Below are 17,866 nucleotides of genomic sequence, written 5' to 3' on the forward strand. Positions count from 1 at the left end.
ATTGATTTGTTTGCTTTCTGGTGAACTATACCCATTTCTTAAGTGAGGCACAGCTTCAGGAATTAACTGACATAATGTGAAGAGGAAAAACAGAAAAGCAGATGCTTCATTCTTTTTCTGCTGTTTGCTAGCCTGTGTAGGTGTTTGGCCAAGAGAATCTAATAAAACTACAGAATAGAAAATCTAATAGAAAGTAACTACAGCAGCAAAAGATATTAACATTTGGATAATTGCTCTGAAGAAGAACAAAACGTGAAACTGAATATTCCCTGGAAACATGCTCAAGTGCAATAATACTGAAACTCTTCAAGTGGAAGAAATCCTGTGCGCAGAACCTCTTAATCAATAAGTCATTCAAGATACAATCCATAAACCATTCTTTCTCCATATAAAAGGAATGCATTGCTTGCTTGTGAAATGATCATCTGATGACCATCTTATAATCTCTCCATCACTACAGCAGCCAAAGCAAATGAGAGCAACAGCAAAGGAAAAAGCAGTTGGAGAAGAGGATGGAGACAAGTGGGAATGAAGGCAATGGCTGGCAGTGACACTTTCGAGGCACAGCCAAGGCATCCATTGATGAGAACTCTTGATACATTTTCAACTTCTCTTATTCCTGATGCATTGAGATAATAATGCTCCAATAATAATGTGAAACAGAAGAGACCACTTTGTTGTGTATGGTCCCACTTACAGAGCTGTTGACCTAACTTGGTATATACCTAAGTAGGACAGTAAATTAAAAAATGAGTAGTACCTTTACTCGTCTCAAGGATGAAGGACCACCGCCTCCCTAAGATCTTGCTCTATGGTGAACTTGCCACTGGCTGCTGCATGAGAGGAGCCCCGAAGAAAAGATACAAGGACTCCCTGAAACAACATCTCAGCCTTGGCCATGTTGATCACCATAACTGGTCTACTCTGGCCTCCAGTCGGGAGGCCTGGAGACACACCATCTATAACTCTGCTGATGCCTTTGAGAACACACGCAGGATCACTCTCGAGGAGAAAAGGCAGCGCAGAAAGAACCGTGTATTGCAGAATATACCATCTAAGGAGTCTTTCTGCTGTGCCTTTTGCAATTGGATATGTCTGTCACGTATTGGCCTCTTTAGCCACCAGCGTGCCTGTAGCAAATGTGGTTAGAGCCTTCCCAAATCTTCGTTCGCGAAGCCTAGCCATGATGACCTTTACTCAACTAGCTCTTAATTTCTTACAGTAAATTCTTCTTAAAGTTTGAGTACATAGCACAAATCAGATACTGATTTGTGTGCTTTAAAAGAAATTAAAATCAATTAATGAATTATTTATTTGAATGAATCAAAATATATATTAGTAAATTTTTAGTGAATTTCAGGAAGGATAACCATTATCTGTCATACAAAGTCAAGCAGCTGAACCCTTGCTTTTATTGCAGAGTTCATTCATATATATGAAACACTGACCAACTTTTTCACAGTATCAGAAGTGATGCAATAAATCCAGGTGCAAAATTGCCCTTCTTGACACTGATTTGAGCATTATGAGACCTTCTGTCTTTCGTGGTTCTTGCTTTGGGGCTTTTACAAATACTACCTCAGCTGTGAAATAGTCATTGATAAGATTATAATTTTTATGAGAATGCATGAAAGACAGTTGAAAATCAGTTATAGAATTTCATGTTTATGTGGAATGGAGAGAATGTCCCTCCATCTTCTTAATATACTTTACCCTAGCTATTTGAATCTAATTAGTAATATAAGGGAACTTTTATTTTAAGACCAGCTGAAGTTGAGCTTTTCTGCAATTCCTCAGGCAATATCCTCTACTCGAGCAATACGTTGGAAATCCTTTATTGAAATAAAGGTGTTATTTAAAAAAAAAACCCAACAAAACAACTAATGCCTAGTTTATGAAATTTCTGAAACTGCTGAGAAATACTTAGCATCTGACCTACAACTGTTCTTAATAACTATTCTTATTCTCTTATTTCTTTTTCACAGCACTTTTTTTTTTACAGTTCACCAATTGTTTTTCTGTGACACTGATAAGGAAAATAAAGTTATGTTGAAATTCTATTTGTGAGCTGAGCTGCTGCTAGTAGTTGCCAGCAATGTAAATTTAACATCATCAAATTGTTTGCTAATGAGAAACATGCAGTACATCCAAGTGAAAGTAATTAGGTCAGCAGAGATTTTCAAGATCTTTATTACTATGTGTTTGATAGCTCAGCAGTTGTCTTCTAATTTAGAAGAGGACTAAAAAGAACCTGGGTATCTGCCCTCCATGGAGGTTCCTGTTAAGTAAGCCCATTCTGTATTCTCTCGCCTCCTCCCACTTGTCCCAATCTTCCTTTTTTGGTACTCCCTGACTTTCAAATAGGCTGTTTTCATCCTGACTCTGTCCTTTTGCTGTTACAGATACCAGACACCATTTTGCTTCAACAGCACACAGCACAATGCTGTTCAAATCCATAATTACTAAAAATGCTGATAGGGACAACAAAATCTCACAAAAGTGCTTTATTTACTTGGACTGCTTGTTTGATTTAAGTATGCTCTTACCAATCTTGAGTCATGTAATTGTAAAAGATTGAGGGTAGACTTCAATTGTAATATTTGAAGCATTACTGTTTTAAGAATTATTTATTTAAAATACATTCTGTCCTTTGAGTATAGTTTTTATATTTGATAAAGGTCTATTTCCTGCAGAGTGAGGCTCAATATGGTAGCTATTACTGCATTGCATAGAAATAAGTCTTAAGGACCTTACAGTGGTCAAAAGATTAGTTGGAAGCTGGGACAGACCCTGATAGATGGGTTAGCTGGATGGCCATAACTCAGCTAATGCTTGGAACTGAATAGTGACTTTAAAATAAAACATTTAGTTGGATATCAGAACAGTTTTTATGCTCAGAGAAATAAAGTTTTGGATTAGCTTCCTGCAAAAAGTAATCCATTTCTAAAATGGATTTTGAGTGTAGGAGTGAAAACTTCTGTAATGTTTGTCCATGTTATCAAAATTTTGGACTTTATGGCCCAGGATGGGACTTGGACACTACAGTAGTAAGATTTCTCTACCAGTCTTCCTTTCTCTGTGAGTATTTGACATTTTATCAGATTAATCTGTTGTTGTATGTATGAATTCTCATTCATGTGTCCCTCCTATGACATTCTATTGAACTACAATTTTCTACAGGTGCTCCTGTTTACCCAATTAATCAGAAAAGTCCAGGCACATCTGGGATGTATTGCAAAGGCAGAGAGGATGTTCAGGGCACAGGTCTTTCAGTGGGGTGCAGGGCTGTGGCTGTACTAAGTATGCTTCCAGCTTCTGGGTCTCTGCAGAAAGCTTTGTTGTCATTGTTAACTGCAAGAGCAAACCACAGTTGACTATAGGTGTTGAAAACTGCACATCAATATACCTTTTTGGATTCCAAAACTGTCTATGCAGTTAATTTTTACCTTATGAGAAATTAGTGAAATCAGTGGGTTTTAGATACATAAGCACTTTTAATGCTTCTTCAGCACCTATGTTTGCATTTAGACATCTAAACACCTCTAACATTTGTTTCCTGATGCTGTGGTGGCTAAGACTGGAAACATTCAGAGGAAAAGAAAAAAATAATAGATGAGGGAGGTTTAGGAGAGCTTTACTTTCCAATTAATTTTCTTTTATCCCCAGCATGGCACTTTCTTGTGACACCTCTGACTATATGATGACCCAGTTCTTTACTCCAGAGATAGGATCATGCTGTGGGAAAGACAGCTGGGGGTTGCTGGACAACCCCGCCACTGGTGTGGGTGCTAATTAGCACTGTGTAGTAATTAACTCGTCTGTGCATCAATAGAAAAGAAAAGGTCTGGAAAATATGTTCCTTGCTTCCTGCCTACCATTCTGTGTGATTTGGAACTATTCTTTGAAGTCAGCTGTGTCCAGGTTTATTGGCAGCTACAGTAAGCCTGTTGTACTGCAATAATAGAAGAAAAATTAAAGCAGGCAGTAAAGGGAAAAGACCATTTTTGTGGGGTCTTGAGGGGAGGGGTTTGGGGTTTGTTTTTTTTTCTCCTATGTTGCTACTTTCTTGGATATCATTTTAGGAGGTAAATGGAAGTCTGTATGCTAAGGAAGCAATTATAATCAGTGAATCTAATGACAAATGATTTAGCTAACTACCCTCATTACATTGAACATCTGATTACACTGAATGTAGTATTTGTCATTTTAAAGAGTTTCGTTTACAATGTAGCTTCAAACAATTTCTCTGTCTGAAGACTGTATTTTTTTTATGTCATAAGTAGTCCTCCACAGAGCAATGGCAAACTTAATTGAATTCTTTATTTAGGGATGTTGCAATTCATGAGGTTTTCATATTGTTGGGGTTTCTTGTTTCATCTAATTTTTTGAAAGATAAGAAAAGAAAACTATTTCTGCCCCTAGAATTTATGCAAACATGGAACAAAATCTGTCTGAGGAATGTAACATCTCTTATTTATACATACATGTATACATGCACAACAGTCTCTTAAGATGCAGACTGCTTGGCAGGCTGATATTTTCCTTATCCTGTATAATTTAATAAATGCAGAAAATAGATATGATGGCACTCATGGCTTCAGGCTGAAGTAGAATTCTCTAAGAGTTGCTTTGCTATAAATGAGCTACAATGGCATAAAGGACGTATCCACTTAGGGATAGTTAATTACTATGAAAGCAAGAGCTTGTCTGTCTCTGAAACAAACTGATGAAGGCTCAAGGCAACACCTGTGTTATCACAAAGACCAGATCATATATCAATTCCTGTAATAAATATATGAAAATCCACCTTAAAAGTGACAGATTCCTTCCCCCACTGTTTCCAGTGGAAAGCTTTTCCAAACCAGGCTGCTCATGTGATTAAGAAGCTTATGTTGCTTGTCCTTGTGCCACTCTTGTCCTGTGATTTTAGTCTTACTCTCCTTCATGTCTGTTCACTTCAGTGAACCACATGTTAATGAGCAACTAACAGTTTTTGTCATTGCCATCAAATTCAGAAAAGAACAACCTGAAGAGAGTTACAGGTTTCAAAACGTGGTTCTGTGATAAGATTTTCTTTTTGTAGCAGAAAAAAGCAGATGCAAAACTGTTTTCCTGTACTCAGTGTCACCTGTTTGATACATAGCTTTGTATTCAAAAAAGCAACAGTAAAATTGGACTGTAATGCTACATACACAAATTTATCATGTATTTTATATGACTATAAACATTGGAAATCTAATGCCCCTTAGATTTTTAAGATGTTGTTCCAAATGAACTAGAATCTTGTGATTTAAGTCTCTCTAAATGCAAAATCTTTATGAAGGAGAGATAGAAAATTAAGCATTCCTTCTGAAGGACATAACAAGGAAATAATAGCTTGTCTCCTGATGGACTTAATGAGAAGTATGTTAGGTAAAACAGAAATCAAGTTTCATTGCATCTAAGTGAAGCAAGACTAGAGAGAGAATAGAGAGATCTGGGGCAAAATAAATTAAATTTATCTAACTGGTCTGAAAGATACTGCCAGCTGGCTCGAATTTAGCTTCAGGAAGTTTTTTTCCCCTTTCAGTGCTGTGCTTATTCTGTGAATGTAAATTCATTGTTTTGTTAGACTATTAATACAGTATGATCAGTATTTATTATAGATGATGTTCTGAAATTGGAAATTATGTGTCTTGATAGATAATATGTACTAAGTCTTTACTCACTAGTTCATCATCTAGTTCATCCTGCTTTCTTTATCCTCCTCAAATGCAGAGAACATTTATATGCAGTCATCAAAGGTGGAACCTTTTCTTTCACTCTGGTCACTGATGGGAGCCCAGCCCAAGCCTGCAGCTTGTACAGCTTGTAGCTGTAGTTGAAATCCTGAGAACCCAATGACTATTTACCACATTGTCTTTTTTAACAGTGTATTCCATGTCTGGAATATCAGGAGCTAAAAAGGAGACATCCACTGTCTGAAAGGCAAATGTGGAAGCAATTAGTTAGCATTATTGTGTTCAGTGTGGATTTGGCTGTTTGGATAATGATGGGATAAGCAGGAAGGCAGTTGTAATTGGTCTGTGGCTCAAGAACTTCCCTTTCACATCATGAAAAGGATGGTTTCACGTGCTTTTGGATGTAGGTAGAGATGCTGGAGACTAGATTTCCTGGAAAATAGGAATGTGAAATAGGTATGTGAAAAGTGGGTAGTGTAAATAGAGCAAATTGGATTTGGATTTGTTTTTGTCATCCATAGCTTTCTGTCTTCACATTTCTATGCTCTCATTTCCGAGATCCCCTGTGTTTATAAAGGTTTGAGAGCAGGGCTGTGAAGTGCCTGCTTAGATAGGAGATCTGTTCCTTTGCAAGCATCCTTCTCAGTTTGCACCTCAGATACTTGTACTCATCCTAATGCCAATTTCTCAACCTGCCTTATTCATAGACGGGAGAGAGGTTAAATTTGTGAGACCAGTAGTTTAGCGAGATGCTGCAGTCTTGCAAGAAAATTGTTATTAAAGAAATACAAAAGTATGTGTGCACATAAATGCCAATACATAGAGATACTGTTTATCTATGTCATAAGTACATGCTTTTTAGACTGAGCTGAAGAAAAGAATTAGGGACACTAACTCCAACACTTCCCAACTCCACACCTCTGTTCCTTTCTCAGGTTCTTGACTATGGTTTTGTACATGATCTTGAATATCTTGTGACTGAGAGACTGAAAATCTAGTAGAATTAAGGCATATTTCCATCCTTCTGTTGCAGACATTTTGAGTTAATTTATATGTATGCCACAATGATGCAGAAAATATAAAAGACTGAATTCTCCTCCTCCATAAAATCAAAGTAAAAACTTTCTAGAGCAGAACCCCCAACTGGCCTTTTTTAAATGCCATAACCCAGTTACTCCCCCCCCCTTATCACTTCTTTACTATCTTTGTATTTTCAAGACAAGATTACCAATACCTAGCATAACCCTATGTGCTTACTGAAACAAGAAATTGAGAATAAGACATGGATTTGCTTGAATTATTTGCATGTACAAAGTTACTCAGGAATGCGTCTCTCTGCTGGTCTGGAGCCTTCTTAGGGTTCCATTTGCAATATTTTAAATTTTCAGCATTTTATATGTCTCTGTCAGTTTTGGAGGGTACCCTGTAAAATGCTTCACTAAGAAAATGTCAGTACTGCTGCATCTCCTTTGTACTTAAGTTCTGGGAAAACATCTCGGGAAGGCATTCACCTTGTGATAGATTTTTCTTCTTGAACCCTAAGATGTTTGTTACTTTATCTCAGTGTTAGTTTTCCCTGAGATACTTGTCCCATTATTTGGCATTGTTACTTAGGGGATATCCTACAAAACTCAAATGCAGCAATCAATACTCCCTTGTAGATTTAGTACTGGATTATCTACCTTTTTTTTTTTTTTTTTAAAGAAAGGCTTTTCTGTTACATTTTAGAGAAATTGTAAGGCTTTAAAAGAAAAACTAGCGTCGCATTTGGAGACAAAGAAGTATGATTTCATTCTGGTTCATTTCAAATGGATTAGAAAATATTGTCTAAATTGGGCACCATGCCAAGATTGCCATTAACTTTTCCTATAAAATATGATTAAGGACCTTTATAAGCATTTAGTAATTAAGTGAAGTGCTTTGGAAATTTATATGCTGTCCACAGTTTGTCATGTTCTGTAAAATACTGAAGACAGTTTTTATGAAAAGCAATAGAAATAAAGCACTTAGGGAACATCTGGGAGTGTTATCTGATTGGGGAGGGGGGAACAGTTTCACTTGTAACAGGATACTTTGATGTTTTTAAATGCATGTTGTGTACAGTTGATTTTTTTTGTTGTTTAGGTTAATGAATAATTGACTGAATTAATGGAGTAATTCCTATAATTGTATATCCCATTCTAGTGTCCATGTTGCTTCATTTTGTATCCTGAGTTAATTATTTTCTATGTACTCCATTAATGTGTATACTGTTCTATTTTTGGTTTCTGGTTTCATTTAATGCAGCTGAATTTGCTGAAATAACAGTCCAAAGAGAATGAGAGTGCTGAACAGACTCCAGATGAAGCAGGTTTTCCTATCGCTTGGCAGGAAAGAGCAGTATAGGCTTTCAGTCTGATAATGGTCAGTAGAGAGAAGGGTGATGCTTTGTTTTTTAGCTTTGCTAACAAGGAAAATGGTTGGTCTGTTGCTGCTGAGGTAGCTTTTATGTGCTGTGGCCCCTCAAAGTGATTTATGAGTCATTTTCTCTACAAACCTCTTTTCCTTTCAATGGTTTCCAGCTTTCTTTGACACAGAGTACATTCTGGATCATGCAACAGGCTTAATGGAATAACAAAGCTTTGCTGTGCTTTCTGAAGGGATTAATTCAAACCTTAAATTTGGGAGAAGATGTTTTTCAAAACTACAGGCGATAGGAAGAAAACTCTACTAGAATTAAAAGTGGATGGATTTTTTTATCCACCCAATTATTCCAGATTATTGAAGAATAAAAGATATTCAAATCTGCAGTCTGCACCCCTGCCCAAAGAACAACAAAGATGGTGAAGGAGTTTGAGGGGAAGCTGTATGGGGAGCAGCTGAGATCACTTGCTCTGCTTATCCTGGAGAAGAGGAGACTGAGGGAAGACCTCATGGCAATCTCCAGCTTCCTTGTGAGGGGAAGAGGAGGGACAGGCACTGATCTCTTATCTGTAGTGACCAGTGACAGGACCCAAGGGAATGGTCTGAAGTTTTGTCAGGGGAGGTTTAGGTTATCCAGAGGGTGGTTAGGTGCTGGAACAGGCTCCCGAGGGAAGTGATCACAACGTCAAACCTGACAAAGTTTAAGAAGTGTTTGGAAAATACCCTTGGGCACATGGTGTGACTCTTGGGGATGGTCCTGTGCAGGTCTAAGAGTTGGACTCAATGACCCTTGTGAGTTCCTTCCAACTCAGCATATTCTGTGATTCTGTGATTTATTCAGGTCTGCTCCTTGTGGACAGGCAGTGGAGCTACATCATAGTGATACCTTGAGGTTGTCGCTGGAGAATATCTTTCTTTTTTTCCTGTGTCTTCCATAGTTCAGTGGAGCTTGTCTTGTTTTGTTTTATTTAAACCTTGCCCAGAATTGCAGCAGTGGTAGCTGTTGCCTGGTTCTCACTGGTTGTACAGGCAGGGAGGCCTACCAAATATTTCTATTTTCAGCTGCCACAGGAGGTTTTAGGAGCTTTACAACTAGCAGAATGAGTTTTGTGATCAGAGAATCACAGAATGGTTTGAGTTGAAAGGGACCTTTAAAGTTCATCTGGTCCAACTCTACTGCTATGGGCAGGGACAATGTTTTTTTAAGTGTTGCTGCAGAGGCAAAAAACCGTGTAATCTTAGAGGTAAGTAGGATATTTCCACTACCTATGAGATGTTTAATGATAGCTCCTCTGTGATGAGCAATTAAGTTGCTTATAAACTGGAAAGTTAAAACAAAAATTCGTTTAGGTCTCCTGAGTGGAAGGAGACAGGAGAAGAGCTCTATGCTTCCTGTGTGCTCTTTGCTAAAACTCTTCCTTTTTGGTGTTGAGTAAGAGGAAAGGTTCTTTGTTTTAGGAGAGGATAGTGTGGAAACCCTCTGTACAAAATGACAGCCTCCTTTGTGTCACACAGAAATTAGTCAACTTTGTATTTGAAAACAGCACATGATGCATTTGTGCATTCTATATAAAGTTCTTCTGGGACTATTCATTGATAAGGGAAAGGTATTAGAAGGAACTGGGATAATATGAGTTGATACACAGTGGATAAACCTGATTAAAGTAAGTATGCGTTGTCCATCACTGTTGTGTTCTGCAACTAAATTAGAATTTTCTTTGGCTTTTCCTTTAATGCATTAATTAATTTTCAAAGAAGTGTGTGGAAATTGTAAAGAAAGGCAGTTTGTTTTTTATTTGCACATGCATGCACGAGTGCACACATTGCAAATGCCATTTTGCTTGTATGTCGCATATTTTTTTTCCTTGAAGGGTTATTACTTTTTTGTTTCTTTTTATATTGTGAACATATATACGTTTCCTCTGTCAGCACTGTGTTTCATGTTTGGGATTCTGCTTCTATGTTATTGCAGTTGTATATATAAAAAAGCTTGTAGTGTGTGAGGCTCAGGCACTGTTTATATGCCAAGTATATATTAAAATCTATACAGTTGCCACAAACCTTTTTATGGATTGTTTTGGTGAAAATCACTTTCAGATCCATTTTTCTCTGATAGCTGGACATTACAATTTTGCACTGTACTATCAAAGAGGAGAGGGACAGTTTTTGTCTTCAGAACAAAAAATGTACCTTATTACTTTAAAAGAAAGAGTGATAATGCCTGTTTAGTATTGTGTTACTCCTTGACCCTCCCTTAGCATAAGGTAAAAAAAATTCCAGCCTTAGGATGGTGTCTAACAACAATCACTTATGTACATTTTGTTCAGGAGCTTAAACAGTTAACAGTTTTTGCCTTATTCTGTTTGTTCTTTCAGGGCATTCTACCTGGACAAGTCAAACTTGCCTCCAAATTCAACATCTAAAGCAGCATATATAGATAAGGTAAATAAAAATATTAAGTGCCTAATTAAACTTTCTATGTTACACACTGTCTTGTCAAGGCTTTCTTAATTCCATCAAAAAATTGAATTATTTAAAGCTGTGGGGAGAGGGGCAGGGAAGGGAGGAGCTCTCTTACAGCATTTTGTTCCACCTGTGTTTTAGAGGTAGGTGGTGCCCTCTGGTTCTGTATCAAAAGGCGTGGCAGGAGGGCATCTATGTGTTTGAGAAGAGAAATCATAACTTTCCTTTTTCACTGTGCTTTCAGAGCAATGCAACTGCTCTAAGAGCATGTGCGGTGGGGTGGGGGAGGACAGGTGCAGATAGAAATTCTTTGTTCTGAATGCTGGAAGCGCTTTTCCAAATTAAATACTCTTTCAGCAGCCTGCTCAGAAGGCTTTCTTCTGAATTTTCTCATTTAGGCTTTCTTCAAATGCTTTCATCTGTCTTTAAACCTCTGTGGCTCAGAGATCCCAGGGGCTATGAAAATTCGTTTAGTGCTCTCTCCTGCTGTTGGAGAGTTAATGCCTGTACTGCAACCCAATAGGGGAAGTAAAGAAATTCCTAGGGTCTTGCCTATGCTGACTTCAAAAGTGATTGAGCTACTGTGGCTTGAGAAATAATAGTGATCATCAGCTGAGCCGTATGACATGCTAAAATGTTATGCCATTATCACCAGCATTGCTGTTAACAGACTGATAGTTCTTGTTTCTTGGATCCACGCAGGACTGCACAGGAGGGAAGGACATTGGCTTCTCCTTCCCTGGGGAGTGAGCAACTTAACTTGCCCATGCAGTCAGCGGTGCAGCAGGGGATGTTCAGCTGTATGTGAAATGCTTGTTACCCCTAAACCTGTTCCCTGTCTATTTCAGTGAAAAGTTCAAGGGCAAGAGAAAAGTATCTCATAATCCAGATCTGACCAAGGGATACTATGTTAGGCTAATGCATTTATTTTGCAACTGGAGCAAGCCAAGAGTGAGTGCATGATCCATTTTTGGCTGCACTTTTCACTTTATTGCCCATAGCTTTGCATTAGTAAATGACACCATCTAAAATCAATTTAAATGGGTGCAAGTTAAACCAGTAGGACCTAAACCAAGTTAAATCTATTTGTACTCAGGTTTAAATATGCTATTTGTTATAGTTGATTTACTTGACCTCTATGCTTTTCAATGAAATAACTATCACATAGGAGCAAGTGAGGCTGCCATTTCCCTAACTGTTAAAACTGTCCTTAGGGAATGAATCTGTCTTTCAAAAGATTAATTCTTTGAGTAGCACAGGGGTTTGTTGGGATCTTTAGGTGTTTCTGGAATAAAGATAAGTCAGAATTTGGAATTATGAGGTCTGCAGAATGGTATTGTGAACATCTCTGGTACACAAAGCACCACGAAATACTGTTTTCATTGCTAGACCACTCTTGAAGGATCCTCTTCTGACAGCAGCCTTGCACTTGAAGTTGTCTTCCTTATTAGGTGGATCATTCATTTTTAGTACAGTAATCCTGGGATCATTTTAAGTCCTGCTACAAAGTTAGCTGTTCTTACTTTGTGATATGTTTTTGACTTGTGTTCGTTTTTATTTTTTGATGTTGCTAGTCAGGATTAGGAACTATATATTTGATAAATAAAGGACAGTGTTGTCATAATTATAAGCTGATTTTCTCAGCAGGTCTATTAACCAGTCTTAGTATTCCTTCTGTATCTGTGTGTGGTTGTGGGTTGCCTCTTCATGGCTTCCCTTCTTTGCCCAGTCCATTAGTGGATATAGCCCTCATGGGTCTATTCAGTCTATTGAAGTGAAGAACACTTCCATAGGCAGGCCTGGGAATGAAACAATCAGTGATGGTAAGAATTGAAAAGTGTTTAAAAGTTGTCTTAGGTCATGTAACAGAAAACTGTGTTTTGTATTTATGTCATGGAATTTGGCTTTGGCTTTCTCAACTAGATCGGGTATTCCTCCTGTGATGACCTATTCTTTTAGAGTATTTCATATGTTCTCAGTAGCAAATATTTAAATAACTCTCACTTCCTTTCTTGCAGCTGATGAGGCCTCTCAATTGCTTGGATGAACTTTACCGACTCATAGGGTCCTTTATCCGATCCAAGCGCACCGCCGCCTGCGCATACACTGCGTGCAGTGCTTCTGGAGTGGGATTGCTTTCCGTGTCATCTGAACTCTGTAGCAGGCTTGGAGCTTGTCACATCATTATGTGCAACAGTGGAGTTCACCGGTATGATGATTTTTTTTTTCCTCCATTGATTGCAATCATTCATGCAGCCGTTGCAGGTTGGAGACCACTGCTCTTTATTAATAGAGAGTTCTTACACTAAATACCTAATATCTTAAACTACATCTATATCTATAGATATCTAACATACTTGAAAGCTTTTTGGTGAAATTCTAGAATTGTATTTGCAGTGACTGACAGAAACGAGCAGTACAATTTGTGTTTTGTGCAGTTGTAAAGGATTGTTCCTCATTCAAGTCAGTAAAAGGCAGACATCTGAATTGCTAAAGCAGAAAAACGAACATTACCTGTATGAATACCACCTACCATATTGAACTCTTAATACAGGCAAGAAATGCTGAAATTTGTATTTACTTTGTATGCTAGAGGGAACAATAGTAGAACTTGTTTCAAGGAAAAAAATGTAACTTAAGACACACATTTTTGCAGGAATACTTTATGATAAGTAGAGGTTCAGCCTGTAGCGTGGTCGATATGTTTAATACAATATCAAAAAATAGACTGACCTATAATCAGCTGATCTTTGTCATCAACCCTAAGAGATTTTATTAGACAAATATATATATGACAATAGCATCATTATTTATATGACGAAAACATCATTACAGACCTCTCTAATATTGTTTATGCTCCAGCTGGGCAGATTACAATTTTTTTGGTCCATTCCCCTAAAAAAGCAAAGACTACAACTGGAGAACGGGAAAAAAACCCCAACAAACAAAAGACCTAACATAACAAATAATCTGATGCTAAATATCTGCACGTTTTATAAGAATTCCAAACTGTAGATCAGAAGTAGCAGTATGTAAAAAATGGTGCTTAGTTTCTGATCTGTGCAAGTCCTTACTTTAGCAGACTTGGTGACCTGGTGTTAGAATGAGCATTACTTCCTCTTCATTTTAAGTAATATCCTTTCTTTAACGGAGCTCTGACGAGGGAAGGAAAGAAAAAGGCAATTGCAACATAAGCTGCAATGGAGATTATCAGGCATGAAGAAAAGGAAAAGCTCCATATATAGCCAACACCATTAAATTGTGCAAGGATAATGCTTGCCATTTGACAGAGTTTGCAACAGACTATTTGTATTACTCTCTGTCAATGATACCAGTGTATATATCATGCTATATACTGCACTTGACTTTAGGTAATAGCAGAAAAAAGCTGTGTTATGTACCACTAGTCACTATATCAGATGAAGATGGAAATACTATTTAGCATGGGCTGTCATGATGCTGTTGTTTCAGAAGGCCATGAAGCTATAAAGTTTTTCTCATTGTCTTGGTTTCAGTTTCATGTCTTATGTGATCAGAAAAGACTGGGCTTAATTGTGCCATTTTTTATAAAGCTGGGTTTCATCACCATTTCATGAATTCGTTAGTATATTTGTGCCAAAAATTCTTACAGTTTAACAATAAAGTCAGAACAACTTTAATAGCCCAAATAACCTATTACTCTGTAGTGTGTGGGTCACAAATTATTCAGAATAATTTGGTGACTGAAGAAGATGTGGTTTGCTTATATCTGAACATGAGCTGTTCTTAGATGAAAATAAATTAGCCATCAAATTTCTACTCAAAACTAGGGGTAAATCAAAGGTATAAACTATTAAATGTTTATTTAGTATATTTTAAAACCACAAAATATTAGAAACCCAACATATTGGATTTAAAGACTGTATTAGGAATAGTCATTCCCATGGGAATGGGATTTAAAAGTGCTATGTGTGGGTTTCCATCTGGATGTTAAAGGACTTAATATCACCTCTTCATATAAAGTAAAGATGCAAAACACCTCTCTAAAGCATATCTAGTTCTGCTTTACAGTGAGTCCATTTGAGCTTTGGTACTAGATACTGTTACTTCATTTGTGCATTAATACTGCCTTTTTGGCTGCCATCTGTTCAGAGAAAGAAACATCAATTCTTGGCATTATCAGAGGTATTTTAAGATAGGCCCTCCAGGAAAAAGGAATGGATTACTTGAGAATTTTTAGAGGTACTTGGGAGTTTGTGCCCAGAATTTCCAAAAGTTCAGAAGAAAATCTCTGCAGTTAGAGACTAGGAGGGATTCATGTGCTCTTATTTTTTGAAGTGGTAAAAACTGAGGAAGATTTTTAACAATGGTTTTCTGAAGTTACTGTTGTGCATACAAACTGGATGGATGAAGTTTTTCCTTAGCATTTGGAGTAATATAAAGTCACTTCATGAGCTGTTTTCTCTTTCTGGCGTCCCTAGGCCACCTCTCTACAGTCCAATACTAAGTGGGGGCTCTGCTTTTTGGCATTCTGAAATTGCCTTTGCACTGATAGCCAGATCAAGGACTCCTGGCTGTTTTTTAGCACTATGCTACGGATATTAAATGAGTTGAAAACTGGTAATATCTACAGATGCTACTAGGTAAACAGATGGGAGAAAAATGTGAATTGTCCTTGTCGATTAAACTTTGAAAATCTATTCACTTATCAGTCCTACCAGCTTAAAAATTAAGACTTGGAGGAAGGTCCCCCTATGCTTTCTTTTAAAAAGCCTTCATTTTAGCACAATTTCTATGATTGATCTCTAACGGCAGTGAATGTCTGAAAGTCTGTGGAAGAGTACAGGGTGCTCTGCTCATCTTTCTTTTGTTCTTGGGGAGTGGGAACTGAGCAAGCCATTAATCTGTCAAAGTTTAGATATATTTAATAGATTTTTATACATGTATATACCTTCCCTCATTCAATTTATCTGTCTTTTACTGAACTGACTGGAGAGCCCTTTCTGTGTTTACTCAGCTTAGGTGTCATGAATTGATGGGGGCAGAGGGGAGATTGGGCCACCATTCCTACTAACCAGACTAAAGTCCCAGATAACTTGTGAGGGAGGCGCTGGTTGACAGTCCAATGCAGAAAAGAACTATGAAACAGCAGCTTTGTCTGCTTTGACAGTGATTGCTGATCTCTGGATAAGCAATGTCTTGGTTTCTGACTTCTCTGTGATCCATATTAAATTGCTTTTTACGCTGCACTAGGCTAAAACAGCTTGACAGAGTTCATACTTTGATCCCTATATCCAAGATAATGCTGGGGATTTTGAATTGCTGGTGATTGCTTTGCTTTGATTTTTATTATGACAATATGTTTACCAATTTACATTAGAGCCTGCAATCCTATATCTATTTCAGACAGCAGTTCTTTTCAAATGCATTTCAATCACCAGAAAAACAAGAATGGGGGAAAATAAGTCCCTTTAACCTTCACTCTCCTAAGTGATGTGTCAATGCTATAAATCTCCGCTTGGATTATCATACATCTGGAACAGAGCTCTAAATTAGTTCATAAAATCAATAGTTTGCATTTCTATTTTCCATTTTTTGATCATCTATAATTATATTTCTGCCTGCCAGTCAGATGTCACCCTGTAAACAACACTCTGCTTTCTTCACTTGTATTCGTTCTGTTTGAAGTTGCAATCGATCTGTACAAATGTAGGTGATGAAAGGCACTTTTAAATTTTATTGAATCATGATGCTAGCTCCTGCTTGAGGAAGAAGAGCAAGACTGCACCACACAGACATGTCTTAGCCTCTTTCCTTGCCAAAATGAAATTAGGTGCAGCAGCTGCAGAAGTCTGTTCAGGGACCATAGGCCTTACAGGCTCAAAGGAATCCTTTAAAGCATCCAAATGAAACAAATCCCAAATTTATTTAAATTTTTGCATTTCCTGGAGGATCAAGAGAAAAGTAATTTATAATCGTGATGAACCCCAGAAAAATCACCATCTTATTTTCTTTTCTGGATTTTAATTTCCCCTCGAGAAATTCTCTTATTAGTGTTACCATCCTTCAAGTGATGGGGTTCTGGCTGGCAGACGGTCAGCTGAATGATGAGGCAGGTTTGCCAAGGGTTGATTATGCTGTCTCCTGTAGCTGGCACCGCTCCTGCAATTCAGCTAAACCTGCTTCATCTTCCACATTGCAAAGCAGAGTAACACCATAAGCTGTCCATCATGGCCAGCTGCCTTTCTGTGAATCAGATGAAACAAGGTGAAAAATGAGTTCTCTGAATTTGTGCTTTGGACATTCATAAGAATCCTTTGTTCTAAATTATTGTAGAAATTTTTCTGTAGGAGTTTAGTTCTGAGCTCAGTGAGCATGTGCTACAAAAAAAAAGTCTCCTTGAAGTTTTGTGCCTGTATTAAGGCTATTAACTCCACAGTAAGAAAGCTTTTGGGGATTGATGGGACTACTTTCAGGAGGCAGGTCAGCACAGCCTGAAAAACTAATCTGTGCTCTTCTCCAGCCATCTGGTCTCAACTGTCTTTTCAGTCCTGTTCTCTTCTGTTTTTTAAATGATAGTTCTGTTATGTCTATCTACAATTAGTGTATTTTTGTGATACCTACTAAGGTATAAACAAATTTTTCTTTTTCTAAAATAGTTTAGGATAATAGAGTATTTCATTCTGTGATGGTTACTGAAAACAGTTACATAACTTTTAAATCTGTGAGAATTTGTCTTAAAACAAAATAAATAAGCCATTTAGCACAAATGAGTTCTTCCTACAGTGGTGATCATTTTATTTTGCTCTATATTTGCCTTTCATATGCAATCTGGTACATTTTGCTTTGTTTTCTCTAATACATATGTGATGGACTATAGTCTTACTGTTCTTTTGCATGCTTTAAATTCTGAGACATTATTTTGTTTAAAATGCAATCTGAAAATGCAGAGAAGTTCATAAAATGCACTGAGACAGATAAGATGGATCTAAGTTGTTACTAGTATGGATTTCAAGGTGTACTTTTTTTCTATTTGGATTCCTTTTAACATTATGGATATTTGACACACAACTCTATCACCGTGCTCTGTAGAATCATCTTCTCACTCTTTAGTTCCTGCAACATTGCCTTATCTGCAGTCCAGGTCTTTGAATCTGATTTTTTTTGTACAAAATCTGCTACATTCCAATAAAAATCAGAGTAGGACCTCTCAAACAATCTAAAATTAAAAAATTAGCCAAATCTTTAATTTTCTGGCATGGAAGAGAGTTAAGTGAATAGCCTGCGCTGAACCATTGCAA

General features: G+C 37.4%; 1 protein-coding gene across 4 annotated transcripts in view; it reads left to right on the forward strand.

The window, feature by feature from the left end:
- The window catches only part of PREX2 (phosphatidylinositol-3,4,5-trisphosphate dependent Rac exchange factor 2), a 172,858-nt gene that overhangs the window by 133,474 nt on the left and 21,518 nt on the right, over positions 1-17,866 (forward strand). For 3 of the 4 annotated variants that reach the window (XM_051768310.1, XM_051768315.1, XM_051768322.1), the window contains 2 exons: positions 10,499-10,565; positions 12,605-12,795. In XM_051768310.1, coding sequence (XP_051624270.1) covers positions 10,499-10,565; positions 12,605-12,795 — 258 coding nt within the window. Of the gene's footprint in view, positions 1-460; positions 1,044-10,498; positions 10,566-12,604; positions 12,796-17,866 lie in introns of those variants that run through there. The other variant, XM_051768332.1, reaches the window with a different exon arrangement.

Source organism: Manacus candei, unplaced genomic scaffold (assembly GCF_025592945.1).
Source record: "Manacus candei isolate 608988 ecotype Guabito, Panama unplaced genomic scaffold, ASM2559294v1 h1tg000008l, whole genome shotgun sequence".
NCBI lineage: Eukaryota > Metazoa > Chordata > Aves > Passeriformes > Pipridae > Manacus > Manacus candei.